At 38.8% G+C, this 18,104-nt stretch overlaps 1 protein-coding gene across 1 annotated transcript; it reads left to right on the top strand.

Moving 5' to 3' along the window:
* Window positions 1-135: 135 nt before the first annotated feature.
* On the top strand, window positions 136-15,620 carry grasp (general receptor for phosphoinositides 1 associated scaffold protein). The gene is made up of 8 exons (XM_005798910.2): window positions 136-505; window positions 4,295-4,347; window positions 5,268-5,322; window positions 7,738-7,840; window positions 10,172-10,265; window positions 13,175-13,241; window positions 13,665-13,731; window positions 14,563-15,620. Exons 1-8 carry the CDS (start codon window positions 308-310, stop codon window positions 15,054-15,056), a joined length of 1,131 nt encoding a protein of 376 aa, XP_005798967.1. The 5' UTR covers window positions 136-307; the 3' UTR covers window positions 15,057-15,620.
* The last annotated feature ends 2,484 nt before the right edge of the window (window positions 15,621-18,104 follow it).

Raw genomic sequence — 18,104 nt, 5'->3', positions numbered from 1 at the left:
TAAATGTAATTGAGTAAATGTAACTAGTTACTACACAACACCGTCTCCTAGTCTGATTCCCTTCAGTGTGAAATGTGAAAGGCAAACGCCCGAGGCGCTCTTGAAAGCACCACAGTCATGGCTGTTGGCACTCATTTACGTCGCTCGGAGCTAATGAGTCCCCGCCTCCACCGCCTGTTGAGCGGCGACACTTCACTCCCAGGAGCCGCAGTGAAGTTCTGGTGAGCTTCACGTTGAGGCTCAAACTTTCGGCATCTCTCTCCATCGTCTCGTACCGGACTGTCTTCACTTTTACGTCCCAGCAGCGATGACGTTCAGGAGGCTGAAGAAGGTGAACTCCAGCGGGGTGGACGGAGGACCCGCATCCCAGGACAACGACATTTATTTCCCGTCGTCAAAGTCGGACAGCTGCAGGACGGTGGACCTGCCGGCCAACTCCTCGGAGGTTTATAACTACAAGACTCTGGCTTATTCTGGGGGCACGCTGCCCAGAAACTTCAAGAAGGTAGGGCTCAAAAATTGTTTGATTATTTTCACACCGTCAAATTTACCTGTTAAAGTTATTAATTTATCATTTACAGACGTAAAACAAATGTAAAAATCTTTTTTTCTTTCTTTTTGTTTCTATTTACACTTTAAAAAAATGTAACTCATAAATAGTTAACATTATCCTCAGTCATCACTAAAAGCAGCATGTTCAGTCCAATAGCCCACATTTGGGACAAAACAGGGGCGGTTCATCCCCACATGGGGCCCTTATCGGAATCGTAATGGGGCCCAAGAGCTTCCAACCACATTCAGTCACTATTTTTCACTTTGTCCTTTCATATAGTTGAGTTTTTTCTCCCAGTTTTTCTTTTTTGTTCTCCTGTTCTGTCATGTCTCATACCAACATTGCATCAGTTCATAAAACCAGTTTTATGTTTGTTACCTGCTGTAGTTTATAGTTTAGTGTCATAACGGTATAAAACTCAATCACATTTACAATAATATATATATATATATATATATATATATATATATATATATATATATATATATATATATATATATAATATGGATTTTGGCTATGAAATTTATTCGGCAATCAATAGATGCTTATCAGAACAGTTAAATTAAATTTAAAAATTGATCAGTCTTTTCCTATTTTTCTTACATAAGTCATTAAAATATTAAACCACCAATAACAAAACTGATAAAGTACATTACTAAAGACCGAATGGTTTGTTTCTGAATGTGAAACAGGCGTAAGCTGGGATGAAATAGAAACCAGAAACTAATATCATCCACATACCATAAAGAAATTAATTGACTTTACAACAAATTGTTTGTTGCTCCATTTTATAAATTAACATTAATCCACATCTTAATGGCATTTGCTAATAATTTTAAGTAGTTTGCCCTTATTTTGCTGACCAGGTCTTTACGGTAACAAGAAAACATCTAATTATTGTTGACGATAAACATTCAGCTGGGTAAATATGTAATTTAAACACAATGTTTTAATACACTGCACTGAAATGTATTCAAATACCAAAATATTGTATCCAAGCAATGCTTTGTAATTTCAGCATTACACAAATTATACAGCTCTAACGGAAAGCCAATCAATAACAATATATTTTACTCAGGAAAGCAATGTTTTTCAGCCACAGTGTAATTTACAATAAACGATCAGATATTTAGGACAGGTTTTTACCCATGATGCATCAAAGTGAGCTGCCCTGTCTGCTGTGGTTCAGGGTCTGATGTAGGACAGTTTCTTGTACTTGATCTAGATCTTGGAGTAGATCACAGTCATAAGCATAAAATATGAGAAATCTAAAATCTCTTTCAGATCTAATCTTTAGATGATTTTTGTACTTGTTGTGGTTTTAAAAGAACTGCTGAGCTCCCAGAAAACAGCCTGATCTCCTCATTTTGCCTCTACTTGAAGATTAAGTCATTGATTTTCAAGTGACTGACATTTCTTCTTCTACTCTGTCCAAGAATGAGATCAGTTTTCTGTCTAATTCTGGTCACTCAGCATTTTTCTGCTCTGGGTTTTCTCCAGTTGTTCAACATTAACTTTGGGCTAAAGACAGACATTTCGGGTGTTTTCACAACCAACAGTCCAGTAGACTCGGTTTGATCGGGAACCAAAATTGCAACATTTGTTACATTTTCACTGTGTTAAACAATCCAAACTAATTGAAAAACCTGTTCCCTCCCCACCTGCGGGGGCGCTGCACCTTCAAGGAAACGACATGAAAACTTCAGAAGAAGAAATTTGCAACTTCCTCCTTCAAAGAATCTAAACAAAAATGGAGTAATGTCAAATGTTAGAAGTTTCTCTTTTGACATTAGTAAAAGAGCATGACCCATTTCTCCTGCTAGCGTTAGCCTCTTGCATTTGTTTTGGTTGTATTTACCCAGAATGCCTTGTGCTACAGTTCACTTCCTGCTTTAATCAATCTCTATAGTTTGTTTGCCTAGAAAGTCTGATTCGCTTGGGGAAGCGTGATTGCGCAAAAAATTTAACTCTTGTCAGCCTAATAATCTGGGTCTCGGCTGGGTTGACGTGAACTCTGGCGTGGTATGAACACACATGTGAACGCCAATCGGACCAAAGAAAGCTCCAAAATCATGAAGCGGACTATGGTGCAGGGCTTTGTGGGTAAATACAACCAAAACAGGCGTGCTAGTCTAGCGCTAGCGAGAGAAATGGCTCGTGGACTTTTACCCAAACAAAAGACAAATTCTACAACCGCTTAAGGTTACAACACATTTTCAGCAACAAGGCAAATTGAAGTGCTAAAATTTAATTTTTGTTTACATTTTGGAAAGATAGAAGTTGCACTCATTGTCTCCACCTCCAGATCATGGCTGCTCCTGTGGCAGCTCGTTTTCTGTGAAAGTACGATTGATGCTTCAGCACTGTTTAATACTTTAGTTCAGTAAATACTAAAGTTCAGTACATACTAAAGATATTCTAGGTGGATATCTAGAACAAAGTGGTCATTATAAACCAGGAAAGACTAAAGTGTTTTTCCACAAACAAGAGATGTGATATTAATAGTTACACTCATTTATTCCAACTCAAACTTCATAAATTAAACTGATAGTTATCACTTATTTACATCATTTACACTGAAGAGTTTTGTTCTGTTGGAAAACATCAGTTGCTTGTAGCTGATGTTTTGGAGGTTTTTGTGTCGTTTCCTTCAGTAGTTCTTGGTGCAGCGCCACCACAGGCGTGGAGGGGAACAGTTTTTTCATTTGGCTTGGATCTTTGGTCACAATGCAGCGTGAAATCGAAAATGTAACAAATGTTGCAGTTTTGGTCCATAATCAAAATAAATCAAGTCTCCCGAAAACACCTCTAGAGAATCCTGTCTCCACAACGTGTCGTACAGTGAGGCGCAGTTATTAGGAACCCCACCCACCCGCAGCCTGCAGTGGGGCCAACAACACTGCATTGTGCGCGCTCAGGGACGGAGACCTTGTCAGGTCCGCCCCCGGCTGCTCCGTGTGGGTACTTGGGAATAAATGCACTCATTGAGACAAGTGCTGGACAATTCTGGGACATAAAGAAAGCAACATTTTACTGGGCAGAGAGCCTCTGGCACAAAGCAGGCTTTCATGGGAGCAACATTTGAAAATGATTTAGGTGATTTTCAGCCAAAGTATCTGGATGCTTGCATGTCGTTTTTACACAGTCAGATAGAACTGGAGCCTGACCTGCTGCTGACTTTGGTTTATCTCTCAATGCGCTTATTGTAGCCCAGTGTTTACCACAGTGCCTTGTGTGTTTCTGTTTACAGCCTGGAGTTTGTGTGAATGGCTCTAAATAATGAAAAAATAAATAAATCAACAGTTTGTGTGCTTCGGGGGCAGCTGACCTACTGTGAAATTCAGGCTAAACTTAGCTTTAGGTCTAATTTTGCGCAGTTTTGGTCCATAATCAAACTGAGTCTCCTGAACTTTCAGGTGTGAAACCTGATAGTTTCACACCTGATAGTTCAACTTCAATTTCCAGTTGAAAGTAAACAAAAAGCATCCCAGACATGCATGTCTAGTTTCAGTCTTATTGTTTTCAAGCATAGTGGATCAGTGGTTTAAAGACACAAACACACAACTTGCCACGCGCTTGCTATTGATAGACCTGACAGACCGGTTGAAGCAGTGATGTGTACAATACATCCTTCACATGTTGGACACTGTGGGGGGGGGGAATCCCTTGTGAGTAATCTGGCAGTAACCTCACGCAGGTGTCTGAGATGTTTCATCTCTCGCTTTCGTTTTCTCCTCACAGGGTGGAGGCTCGCAGAAGTGGAAACCCCTAACGCTGCCCCCAGAACCACAAAGGTACAATCTCCTCGGTTCCTTCGTCAACATCAGTCACAGCTTTCTTCTTCTCCTCTCACTCTGACGCCATGACTGCGTCATCGCAGAGTCCAAACAGAGAGCTTTTGTAGATTTAGGTTTTCGTGAGATCTGTAAAGCATCTTCATGAATTTTTATGTCTGCTGCTGGTGGCATTTCATTGTCCTGTGTCTCTGTGACGTCCACATGCAGCCGGACACAGACGACGTCCTGTGCAGCAGCAACATGTCCTCTCATGCTTTTCAGACACTGTACTAATAAATCCACATGGCCTGAAAGACTCTTGAACTTTTCCACCATTTGTCCCATTGCAACGACAAACATCACTGCATTATTTTGGTACTTTTTGTGATTCACCAACAGAAAATAAGGCATTATGTAAATAAAAATGAGAAGACTAATTATTTTTGTGAAAAACATATCATGATATAAGTGTTTTGTATCAGTCAATAATTATTGATCAGTTCTTTGTTTTAAATATCTGAAACTGGTTACGTGACCTTATTTAATCCAGTTTTCACTTCACGCTTTTGTTTTCTATTTTAAGCAGTTAAACTTCTGCTACATAAGTTACTCAACTGGTTGTTGGTAGCATTAATTAACATCAAGGTCAAATAACTCATAGACGGACTATCTACTGATTAAGTGATTTCTGAATGCAGAAGATTGTATTGGTTCTTATTTATGGGTGTCAGAGTTTTACATTTTACATCTGTCTGCTGCTTTGTTGGTTTATGATAGAGGTGCCTTCCTTCAGTCAATAAAGGTTGCTATATCAGAACAGCTTGCAAATAATAACTGACTTTCTTTTGGTTTATGAATAGATAAATAATTTTGACTGTCCTGGTTTTAAATCTTTTTTTTTCCTTTCTTTCTGTCTGTCTTTCTTTCTCTCTCTTTAGGAAAGTGGTGGACTTGGAGAAAAATGAAGAGGAGGCCTTTGGTTTTGAGATTCAGGTAAATCACATGATTAATGAAGGTTTCTTGGTTTGGGAAAATGCCGTTTGATTCTCATGATTTAAAGTGTCAGAAACAATCAAATAATTTCTACAGATTCACCGAATCGATATTAATATCTGTATCCGTCTCACTATTGGAAAAAAATCCTTGTTCCAGATCCATAAGCGCAGATCTATCCGGTCTAATTCTCTGCTTTTTGCTCTGAGTGACGTCATGCTTTATTATTTCTTTTACGTTATATTTATATTTCCTAATTGCACTTTCTGAACCATTGAAAGAAGGTTTGTTGTAGTTTATTTTCACATTTGACCACGTTAGTCAACCTATTGTATTACATTGGCTGTTCTTCTCATAATTGCACTGACAGAACAAATTGTGTTGTTTTTACATATTTTACTGGTTTTGAAGCTATCGATGCATTAAAGTGTGCTATACTGATGCAGAGTTATTATATAAATTTGTTCTGTATCGGACCGGTATCGACTGATACTGAACCTCAGATATCAGGTATCTGAGAAAAGTGGATTCCTAATGATTTCCTGCGTCTCTAAATTGAGTTGTTTCTTTGCGCCTGCGGGAGTAAAAAGGTCATGCATCAGTCGAATAACTTGTTCATGTTCATCCCATGACTGAAGCCTTTTTGTCCCCTGCAGCATCTTTATTTTAAGCGCTTAGGTTTACTCACACGCTGTCGATGTAAAACCTGCTCTACTCTCTCCCACCATGCCAGCAGGAACTTTACTCACAAATCTCCAGTCCCCCTGCAGCACCACGCCTCACTCTGTTTTTCATACTCATTCTTTGAATAGTTTACAGAAATGATCAAAAAGTGTGAGCACAACATGGATATTATAATGTGCTGCTGCTCGCATAAAGTCTTGGGGAGTGAAGGGCTTCTTCTAGGAAAAGACACGGTGTTCTATTTACGCTTTCGTTAGGCGTTCCCGCCCTTCCTGCCCGGCTGCGGCCAGAAGGAAGTGAGGCCATGAGGAGCAGTTTGATGGCCAGCAGAGACCGCCATGAATGTGGAGTCTCACGTTTCCTGGTGCTTTTCCTCCCTCCGAGTCGGTACTGTGGACACTGAGCTGGGAATGCAGCATGCAAATGTGAAATTTGCCTTTCGGTGATATTTGCATGCCAACATGTTTACCCTGCTGGTTGCTGAGAAGGAAGCCAGTAGCTGTAAATGCAGGCCAGATCAGAATAATTTCAAATTTCCACTGGCACTCTCATGCAACCTCATGGATGCATGCTTTAACTGGAGCAGGACCTGTGCAAGGCAGATACAAACATTTTCAACGTTTGTCTAGTTTTATTGTCCTTTTTTAACTGATAATGGCTTCTTTAGCAGCAGCACGTTAACTGTCTAAAAGGTGTCTGGTATGGGGAAGTGTATTTTTGTCCTCTCTGACCTTTGTGCAGAGGCACTATGGTCACCGAAACAAGTTAGTTCATTGAAATGCATGTGGAAGTAACAAGTCAGAGTTTCCAGGACGACAAAATATAAACGTTAACTCTGGCATGGAAGTACGCAAATAGTTTAGATAAATTAAAACAGCGAAAATGAGGAAACATGTTGGCATGTTAAGCCAAACTGTGGAACTACAGAAAGCCTTTACAGAAAGGCTGCTGAAATGTTTATTTATAGCCATTATGGGCATAATTATTTTAATTTAGGGTTTTAAAAAATGCATTTGAAATGTTTTTATTTCAGCCAACAACTTGAATGATTCTTATAAACAACAATTGACTTCACAAGTTAAATTTTTTTTTCCATTAAGATTTGCATCTTTAAATGTACTTTTGATATTGCACAACTTTTTGAATTTTATTTGTCAAAATAACCAATTACAAAAATAATTGTTAGTTGCAGCCCTTTTTCAAATGCATTATTAAATATTACTCTTACATTCAAGCCATGTTGAGTCCATTCATCCCTGTAGTTGATGCACAGACGTAATTTTATCTTTTTTTCTATATGGTTGAATTGTATTTTCTCTGGTTGTTTTTTCTATTCTATGGGACTAAATCAGTTGTGGAAAAAATAGTCGTTTCATATTTGAAGGCAAACAAATTAACAAAATGATTGCATCCTTATTTTCAGGGTTAGTGAAAAGGACAAAGATACATTTTGGACGTTCGTTAAGTTCTTCTTGCGGTTTGTTTTGGGAGGCGAGAGGAAGTGGCTCTTATTTGCTTGCGTGCGTCACACTTGTGCGTCCTCTGTGATAAAACGGTCTTTCCGCTATTGTCCGTCATGACTTCCTCTGCATGCGGTTCAGTGGGTTTCTGTCTCTGATGTTGCACTGTTACCACAATATTTCAGAACATCAGACATACGTCTGTTTTGAAAGCCATCTAAGAAGAGGAAGACTTGTTTCATCTTCATGTTCTCTGCTGTCTCTTTCCCAGACTTACGGCCTTCACCACCAAGAACAAAACTCAGTGGAGATGTGCACGTTCGTGTGCAGGGTGCACGACGGCAGCCCGGCCCACCTAGCAGGACTTAAAGTTGGTGAGTGAACCTTTTTATTATTATTATTTCTGATTTTATCTCCATGGTTTACTTTTTTTGGATGAGACCTGAAATAACCTGAGAAAATGCTTGAAATAAACAAAAGGGAAGAGAGCATGACAAGAGTTTCCTTTGTGTTTCTATCAGCTGACATTGTACACATTACATCAGCACAAACCAACCTGCTGCTTGGTTGTTATGGGAAGTCAAAATGTGGCTGCTTAATTTGACATTTTTCCTGCTAACAAACAACTATTTCAGCGGACGCATGCAGGGCCTTTAAATGTGTTACCACCCCTTAAACCTTTTCGCAAAAAAACTCAAAGGAGCCTCAAATTGCTGCCAGAAGTTAAATAAATTCCACCTGTGTGTAATTTAATCTCAATTAAAGCGAGCCCAATAATTTCTATTTGCATGTTTGTTTTTCTCTTTCTACCGAAACTAAAGGCTTCATTCACGTGCATTTGGTTTTTACAGACACTTCATAATCCATTTTATTTGTTCTTTTGGTTGCTTTGTTTATTTATCCTGGACATTTGAAATGTCTTCCAGTTCCAGAGTTAAATATTTGCTAGAAATGAACGTTTATTCATCTTTGAGAGGGTGAACTTGCATTTTTATACCATTACCATTATATTACTTGAAAATGGTTTCAAAACAACAATATTATTGTTCATCTGGGATGATTTATCGTCCAGCAAAATGTCTTATCATGACGGTTCTACTTCTTAAATCTATAGAGTGAGATTTCTGCCCAGTCATCTTTGCAAAAATGTATCGAGCGAAAACACTTCTTAACAGAAATGTTCAAGTCTTATAGAGTTGAGATGCTTTTAGTTTTGAGTAGAGGTGAGCGATGTGGACTTTTAATTTTATCAGAATATTTTATGGTGCTATTAGGATAGCAAAAAATATGATTAAAAAAACTATTTATTGCTTCTTCTTTTAGGTAACTGTATGACTGAGGCAGCATGGCACAGCTTTTATAACGCCAGGCAAATATTGTTTTAAAGTTTCAAATAGGCTTCTTTAGAACTTAAAAAAGTGGCATTTTTACCAATATGTTACTTAAAAATGGTGTCAAAACAATATTATCGTTTATCGCAATAACTTCTGAAACAATTCATCATTCAGCAAAAGTATTCAGTTTGTAAATGTACAAAAGATTATAGATAATAAGATAATAACACTCAAGGACCTCCTGCCATTAAATGTTCTACAAAGTATCGACTCGGGGGAGGCTGAAGACAAATGCATGCCACACTTTTCAGAAAAAAGAAAGGGAAAAAAAGTGTTATTTTTCTTCAACTTAGCAGTTATGGACTACTTTCTTTTGGTTTGTCACATAGATTCCCCCAAAACAGACTGAAGCAGTGAGTAAAAAACCAGAGTGATAGTTGAGTTTGAAGCAGAAGAGGTTCAGGGAAGAACAGGAAATAAATAAATGTGAGCTGACACCAGAGAGCTTCAGTAAATCGTCTCTGCTTTTGAAAGTCGTCACGGCTCAGTCACGACTCGCCGAGCGCTACGTCTCCGCCGGTCAGCGAGGAAAGAGAGAAGGTGTTTATCTCTTCTAAATCCAAACTGGATGTGTCAGTTCCACTTCTTTCACTTCTCGCAGGCTGTCCTGCCTGAACACAAAGCCCGTCGAGTCCAAACCACATCTAATTACTCCATGCCACTCACAAAGAAGATGAAACAGCTTCAGCTGCTTAACACCACACACATGAAATATTTGGGTTCTTTCCGATATAAGGAGACTTGGAGTGCAGTCACAATCTGAAACGCCACGGCTGCACATGTGCGCTTCACATGTGCAGAGGTTTCCTCCCTTGGTTGGCTGCATCTTCAAGAAATTAAATCCATATTGACTGGGAGCATTGTGACCTCATGGCTGACACATATGTTGTAGGGCTGTTAAAGAATATTTTAGTAATCGAGTACTCTATAGAATATTTTTACGATTATCCGAGGAATCGGATCTTTCTCTTTCTCTCACATATTCCTACCGTTTGCTCCAAAACCGTGACGGTGCCACAAAAGCTGTCATAGTCCAACAATCGCACCGCAAAGTTCAACAATCCCTGATAAAACGGCGCACAACTCAACGCCATGCTGCCAGCACTTCGCAACAACTCACAGGCGGAAGTAAGAGCGCTGCCCACCACAAATAACGATCCGGCCGGAACGCAGCGCTACATAATAAAACATAATTTAACGAAGCTTCGAGGCAGATACATTTTCCTCGAGGAATTTTAATAATCAAGATACTCGAATCATTCGAGGAATCGTTTCAGCCCTAATATGTTGTGTGTGTGTGTGTGTGTGCAGGGGACACCATTGCAAGTGTGAACGAGACCGCCGTGGAGGGATTTCTGCACAAGGACATTGTTCAGCTCATCAGGTCATGCGGCAACACACTGAGGTACGGCTGCAGCTAAAGATTATTTTCACAAATCGATTGTTCTAGCGATTAATCGAATAAAAAAATTACTCATTCTGTAATATAAATTACTAGAAATACATGAGCAGATGCAATTAAACAAATAAGCCATTTTTAAAGAGGAACACAAATATTCTATTGTTTAAAATGCAATAACAGCATTAATTTAGTGTACGCTTGACCATTTGTAAAAAGAAAAACGAAGTTCAGCCATTTCTCCTCGACTTAACACCGATGCAGTGCATGGCTGATCTGCTGACTATTTTTTTAATAATTGCACAGCAAAATATGCTTAATAGGAGATATTTTTTAAACAATTTGAACCAAGTGAAGCCACTTGAGGAGTTCTGGCTGGAACACATATTTATAGAGAAGTTTTTTTATTATTATTATCTTGAATGCAAAATGTATATATTTTTTGTACAGGTTTTGTCTGGTTTCTAATCTGAAAATGTTGTTTTTTGAGTCTGTATTTTCCAGTTAATTACAAAAATTAATTGACAATTATTCCAATAATTAATTAATCACGATTAATCTGATAAATCGTTTCAGCCCTACACTCAGGTGAACAGTTTAAGACTGTTTTTAAACTTTAAACCTCAGCTTAAACTTTCATCAAATGGTCTTTTGTGAGTCTGCATTTTCCAGTTAGCAGTTAATTGATTACATTATTAGTTGACAGTTACTTCTATAATCGATTAACCACGATCAATCTGATGAATCGTTTCAGCCCTACACTCAGGTGAATGGTTAAAGGCTGCTTTGAAGCTTAAACCACCGTTTAAACTTTTAAGTTAAAGTTTGTAAAGCAAATTTTTAGCTGTATACCATCAGACCAGTGGAGAAATTCAAACAGAAGTTGAGAATATTGTGTACTAAACTCCTGCTGGCGATGATTGGACGAGTATCTTCTGTAACTTCCTGTGCAGACGGTTCTGAGTTTCATACCGAGTTACATGAGGACAGACGACTGTTATCTGATATCCGTCCTCCATGTCCTCAGGATGTTCTCAGCTGTGTCAATGCTGGAAACCCGCTGAGCTGCTCCTCAGTTACGTCACCAAACGAAGCGTGCAGTTTCTGCAGTTCAGCCCGATGAGGTTCTTTGCCAGAAGAGCTAAGAGCTGAGTCAGCGGAGAGGGGGAAAAAAAAAACACAAATAGTTGACGTTTTCTGGTCCTGAAGTTTCATTTCCTACTGCTCACAAAAGTAAAACATGAATGTTTTCATTCATCTTCTCTAACTGACATGAAATTTCTGTTTTTGTTCCCCTCAGTTTTTTTTTTTTAGCTCCAAGTAAATTAAACCAGATTTATGAAAACAAAAATCTGACTTACAAAGTTTAGTGGCGTTGAATCTGACATGATGGATGTTTCTCAAAACTGTGACAGGTTTTATTTAAAGTGTAACTCATCAAATTAAAATACAGTTCAAGTTAAGTTCAAGTATTTTGTTCACACAGAAAATTTCTGATGCAAAAGAGGTTTTTCAAAGTGGGATATTCATATTTATTTCTCTTATACCAAATGATTAAAAATGCCAATGCAGCACTTTTGTACCAGTTTTTTAAAAGTGGCAACAGTTTTAGATATTATCCTTCTGTTTCCATCACTTTTATAAGCTTGATTCCCCACCCACAGTATTTAAAAACCTGTCGTGACTTTTGGTTACGATCTACCGAACACTCATTACGAAAGTCGCAGAAAAATGCTAAACATGATGGGAATTTGAGCCAAATTAGGGTCAAAATTCAGCCGTTTGGAGCTCCTGACCCCAGTCATATTTTACAGTAGAAAAACGGTTCAAAGTTTAAACTTCTCATGAAAAGTTGAGCTTTGGTATCAAAATTTTGTTTTTATACTGTTTGTTTTGTACATAATAGGAGTTTAAGTTTCATAAAATGTTTTGTTTGGTTGTCTTTCTAAGAGAGTGATGATGTCAAGCACTCTAGGCTTTGATCTGAAAAACTGTCTATTGAAAATGCTGTGATGGGTTTAGTTTTTATCTCTTACGCAATTCGTAACACATCAAAACGTAGGCATTTTTGTCTACTTTCACCCAGTGGGTCTCCTAATGTTGTAGGACATGGGGTTTTCTGTCAAATCCACCCAACGTGTAGATTTGACACACCAAAACTCCCATTCACTTCCATTATATTTCAAATGAATTTTTTTCTCAAACCTCTTTTTAAGGGTCTCTTTAACTCGTCGTATCGCTTCCATAAAACACTGTAGACTTATAAAAACTCACACATGGGGCCACCAGAGGCTTCTGCCACTCACTGTTAAACAACATTTTGATACAATGTATCGTTTTCGCACAGCACCTGTTTGTTTGAGATTGAATTTCTGTTGGGGGTTTTTTTTTCAGAAGGGACAAAAATCACCGTAGCAACCAATGACTCAGCATTTTCTGATGAAATTTCCTAGCTTGTTCGAATAGTTTCTCCTGTTGTGTGTTGAGTCCCTTAGATGTTGCTCTCTTTCTTGTTTTTTGGGTGTTTAATTTGAACCGCGCTCTGCTCTTAACCCCTCGTTGAGGCTTGTTAAAGTCGAAGGGACAATTAGTGCGGACAGGCTGTGAGCTTTAAGGGTTTTATAGTCGGACGTCATCAACTTACACCCTCAGCTTCACTTATTTAAAGTGTTAGTGTGTAAAAGGGTTTTTTACTTTGTTCCACTGCTCTTGATTAAAGAGCGTTTGTACCGTCAAAGTGGAAATGGTTCATGTTTATCCTTCCATGCTGCTTGTAAACACCAGTACTGTTGTAGACTTGTGAATAAAGCCTCTCATAGAGTTTCTTTAATAACTTTTTTTCTGCCCTTGTAGGTTTTATAAGTGCTTCCTGTTGAGCTTAATAACACTGTGGTCTTTTGGTATTTCACTTTAAGGCTGGAGACGGTTTACAGTGACTCAATCCGAAAAGCTGAGCTCGAGGCCCGGCTGCAGTATTTAAAGGTGAGTAGTTTCCCTTAAGCGTTTTGTTTGTGAGTCAGGCCGATTATGTGTCCAGTAGCCTTTCACCCCCACACACACACATTTAGGTTATGTTAAATGCTACACATTGGGACGCCTTCCCCCTCGCTCCACACCTGTCTCCACAGCAGGTCGGCCTGTTGCACGAAGCGGTCTGAGCAGCAGACGCAGGGATTGCTGCAGACTCAACTCAAGCAGCTTGTGAAGTGGCTCAAGTGAACAAGCTTTCCCTAAAGATTACAGCAGCTGTTCTGCTCTAATCCAATGCAATACAGCCGCTATTATAGATGCCAAGCCAGCAATTTAAACATCAACCTATTTGGTGCTGATATTTTATTTTTTAAATGTGTGAAGAAGCTACTTGCTTTGTTTGTAAAGTAACAAATCTTTCGCTTTTCTCTGCAGCAAACGCTTCATGAGAAGTGGGATGAATATCGTTCGTTGATGGTGCAGGAGCAGAGGCTTGTCCATGGTAAGTAATCATTACAATTCACTGGCTTTACTGATGCCACACATTTTTCTCATAAACAGATGAATAAATGTTTATATTTAGATCTGAAACACTGCAAAAACTCACAATTAGACAAAACAAAAAAGCGTTTTTTGGTCCAGTTTCTGCTACACGTATCTCAGCACACTTGAAATAAAACAAAACTAACTTTCAAGTAACTTTTCAGCAAAGAGATAGGAGCTTGTTTAAAGTCAATAACTCACTAATATTTAGAAAAAGTACTTGTTCCACAGGCAGATTATTTCACTTATATCATGGAAAAATGTATTGTTCTAATCTGCTGGTGGAAATGGTAATTTTTTTTTAGATCAATATTATAAATTGTTTCCCTTATAACATGGGAAAAAGTCTTGTTTATACTGTTCATTTTCATCAATATTAAGAAATTATTTTAAATCATTTAAATCAAGTACCTATTTCTTGCTAGAAAGTTACTTTTAAGTTAGTTTTGTCTTATTTCAAGTGTACTATGATATTTCTCTAGAAACTAGACCAAAATTACTTTAAGATATTGTTTTTTTTTTTTGCTTTGTTTGTTCATTCTTTGGCATTGAGGAAAGTTGCTAGATTCACTGTTTTCAGGCAACAAATTGCATAAGCTTTTAATTTCCAATAAAACTGGAAATGTTAACTGGATTTTCCGAGCTGACTTTTATGTCTGTTTCCGTCAGCAGTAAAATAAGTCAGCGATTTGCGTAATTTAACCTTTTTGTCAATAAATTCCTTTTATATGCTATATTTAAATCCAGATGTTGTTGCCTGCTGTGCTGACGTTGCTCTCGTCTCCTGCAGGTATCGTAATGAGCGACGCTTCTCTGTACGAGTCCCTGGAGTCTGCAGGAATCTACGGCAGCCTTGGCGCGCCCAGCCCCGCGGCCCAGAGAGCCCTCCGCTCCACCGGCAGCACCAGCAGCAGCGCCAGCCTCCTCAGCACGGCCACCGAGGACGACCCGCTCTACCAGACCTGCCTGTACCACTCGGACGGCTACGTGGACTCGAACAGCGCCGACAAAATCAACGAGCAGCCGCCTTCCCAGAGGCAGCAGCGCGTCCGACCGACCAGCGAACTCCTCACCGTGACCAAGACCCACCTGACCCGCAGCGCCAGCACGCGCAGCTACTTGAGGGGATCTTCGTCATCCCCGTCGTCCGTGGGCTCGGCGGAGAAACAGGGAGGATTCGGCTCACTGCAGAGAAAACCCAAACAGAAGAGCTTCCGCAGGCGTCTCCTCAAGTTCATCCCAGGTTTGAATCGGCCGCTGGAGGAAGAAGAGAGCAAACTGTGAGCAACGGACAGAAATAAAGACTAAAAACAACAATGACTTTCATACTGAAGTGCCAAAGAAAACAGCAAACAGCCTCCAAAGAGTGAAGCCAAAGCTAAGTGGCTGCGTTGCTGGGAAGTCCAGTGGACTTTTATTTCACAGGTGTACATAACTTTTGCTTCGGTCTGTCTCGACTTCTAAGTTATTTATTTATTTTTACATGGTTTTGTCATGCAGAATGAAGGATGTTTCATTTTTTTTTACTGCATGGACATTTTTTTTTATTTTCACTTCAAAACCACAAAATCTTAGCAAGTATATTCGGCCTACTGTCTAGTGCAAATATCTTAGTGCACTTAAAATAAGACGAATCTAACTTACAAGTAACTTTTCAAAAGGAAACAGGAGGTTCTTTTAAGTGAGTAATTCTATAATATTTATTTTAAAATGTACTAGCAGATTATTTCACTTGTCATTTTTATTTAATTTCAAGTTGGGATTAATAAAGTGTTTTTGAATTTGAATTTGTAACATAGAAAAAACTGTCATAAGTGAAATAAAATTCTAGTGGAAGAAAAAAATCAATATTAATGAATTATTTACTTAAAACAAGCCTCTAAATCTTCTTGAAAAGCTTAAATAATTTCTTAGTATTGATGGAAAAAGTACTAGTTCCACTGGCAGATTATTCCACTAATAGCAAGACATTTTCCCCATGTTATAAGTGAAATAATCTCAGTGAAAATAGTAATTTTTCCACCAATATTAAGGAATTACTGACATAAAACAAGCCCCTATTTATTCCTGACAGGTTCTTGTAAGTTAATTTTGTCTAAAATATTTACACTAGAAATTAAACCAAAAATACTTGGTAAGTTGTTGTGCTTTTGCAGTGTTGACAAACCTTTGACAACTTTAAATTGTGCAGCGATTTATAATGACTCAAAGCCTGTTTTGGTTCCTAAAAATAAAATGTGGCATTTCCAGATTACATGCTCTTTATTTTGTAAGAAGCGTCTCATGCTTGCAGCAGCCGAATGACCTCCAGCTGAATGTGCATCCTCTTCCATGTGATTCTTAAATATAGCAAGCCTTCACAACTTTTCCACCACTTCAGAAGGCCGTCCCCTCGTACATTTGGAGGCCAATGTGTGGCCGTGAAGCTTTAAGGCATTTAATGGTGTAAGGTATCCAGAATGCAGGCTGTTGTATCGCCTCTGACACGGTTTATTGTTGGGGAAACCAGCGAGGAATGTGCGGAGAAAAGCATGACCCAAAATTCCCAACACAGCCACTTTCTTTCAGCTCCTGTGGGGCAAATGCCGATTCCTCTTCTTCCTCTCTGCCGTATTCCCACGGCGGACTCAGTTGTCCAGGAGCTTGCTGGCCCTGTGGTTGCGGGCATGCATGCGTGTTTGCTGGGTTGGGGGTTGCAGGGAGTCTTTTCACTCCCTGACTCCCAGCTGACCTGTGAGGTCATGCTGGTCACTCTCTGCGTTGGCTTCGCGGCCCTGATCCCCTTTGTCCTCGGCTGCTCATTCACAGATGCATCAGCGGATGACGATGATGGTGAGCGATGGTATGCAGCCGTGTGCTGCACTGCAAAAATGTAAATTCTTACTAAGTATTTTTGGTCTAGAACAAGTACCTTAGTACACTTGGAATAAGACAAAACATTTGATAAAAGTATTATTTCCAGTGGCAGATCATTTGACTTGTAGTGTAGGAAAAATATCTTGTTCTAAGTGAAATAATCGGCCTGTTGAACTAGTAGTTTTTTCACAAATATTAATGAATTATTGACTTAAAACAAGCTCCTATATCTTTCTGAAGAGTTATTTGTAGTTTTGTGTTCTTTCAAGTGTACTAAAATACTTGCACTGGTTGCTAGACCAAAAATACTTGGTAAGACTTTCTGTTTCAGCTGGGAATGTGCTGAGTTTTATTTATATATCTTGTTCATAGCTGGTCAGAGATCCATGTGTGTTTGTTTTAGTTTTGAAGTGTGCTGCAAAAATACAAAATCTTACCAAGTATTTGTGTCTAGTTTTTAGAGCAAATATTTTAGTGAATTTGAAATAAGAAAAAGAAACTTTTTGGCAAGATATGAGTTTTAAGTCAATGATTCCTTAATATTGATTTAAAAAATCTACTAGTTCCACTTGCAGATTATTGTGGGAAAAATGTTTTGTCATAAGTGGAAAAAATATACCAGTGGAACGAATACTTTTTAATTAATAAGTATTAATAGAACAAGCTCCTATATCTTGCTGAAAAGCTACTTGTAAGTTAGGTTTGTCTTGTTTCAAATCTTCTAAGACATTTGCACTAGAAACTAGACTAAAAACACTGAGTAATACTTTGTGTTTCTGGAGTGTAGACTTGTGAAGAAGAGGCGAGGAGTTGGTCACTGATATGAAGAAGTGTTTATGCATGCGTGCCGGTGCCTGAAACATTAGTTTAGAATGAATATGCTGAGTCCATAATGAGGGGATGATTAGCAGAGATGATCATAAAACTAAAGCAATGTGTTAAAAGGCCCAACAAGCAGCTGATGTTAAGCTGTTTGCCCAGCAGGAGATCAGCAGGGTGTGTGGTTACTGCGGCAAACACCAACTTTCTAAAACAACTCAGATGACACTGAAGTGAGTTTTTCAGTGTTTTTGTGATTCTTTGCAGGATTTGGTTGACTCCTCTGTGTTAGTGTACTTTCTGGTACGCAGTCTGTGTACATAAATGACCAGAGTTCCTATAGCCTCCATTTTATTTTGTCTGTGCAAATTTTGAAACAAAACCTGCAGATACTGCTTTGGAAAGTTATCTTCAGCAACGAGATGGTTACTCCAAAATATTCTTATTTCCACAAAGCAGACTCTGGTTGTTGATGTTTTTGTTTGTTTTTTGCAAAAAAAGGCAAAGTAGCACATTGTAGCGCTCACTTGTCCTGGCTGTTGACTTTACAGCAATCCCTCATTGTAATCATGCACATAGCGACAGCAGAGAGGAAAAACTCTCCTTTAACAAGACATCTCACACTCCTCATGAACAACAATCTCCATACTGCAAAAA

This window comes from Xiphophorus maculatus, chromosome 1, assembly GCF_002775205.1.
Source record: "Xiphophorus maculatus strain JP 163 A chromosome 1, X_maculatus-5.0-male, whole genome shotgun sequence".
Taxonomy (NCBI): Eukaryota; Metazoa; Chordata; class Actinopteri; order Cyprinodontiformes; family Poeciliidae; genus Xiphophorus; species Xiphophorus maculatus.
The sequence above is the reverse complement of the archived record's forward strand: the minus strand, read 5'-3'. Positions and strand labels throughout refer to the sequence as shown.

Bases quoted from the DNA above. Each gene is read 5' to 3' on its own strand.
- grasp (XM_005798910.2), top strand. From the start codon at position 308: ATGACGTTCAGGAGGCTGAAGAAGGTGAACTCCAGCGGGGTGGACGGA. The intron at 506-4,294 runs GTAGGGCTCAAA...TTCTCCTCACAG, and splicing joins TGCCCAGAAACTTCAAGAAG to GGTGGAGGCTCGCAGAAGTG. The intron at 4,348-5,267 runs GTACAATCTCCT...CTCTCTCTTTAG, and splicing joins CTGCCCCCAGAACCACAAAG to GAAAGTGGTGGACTTGGAGA.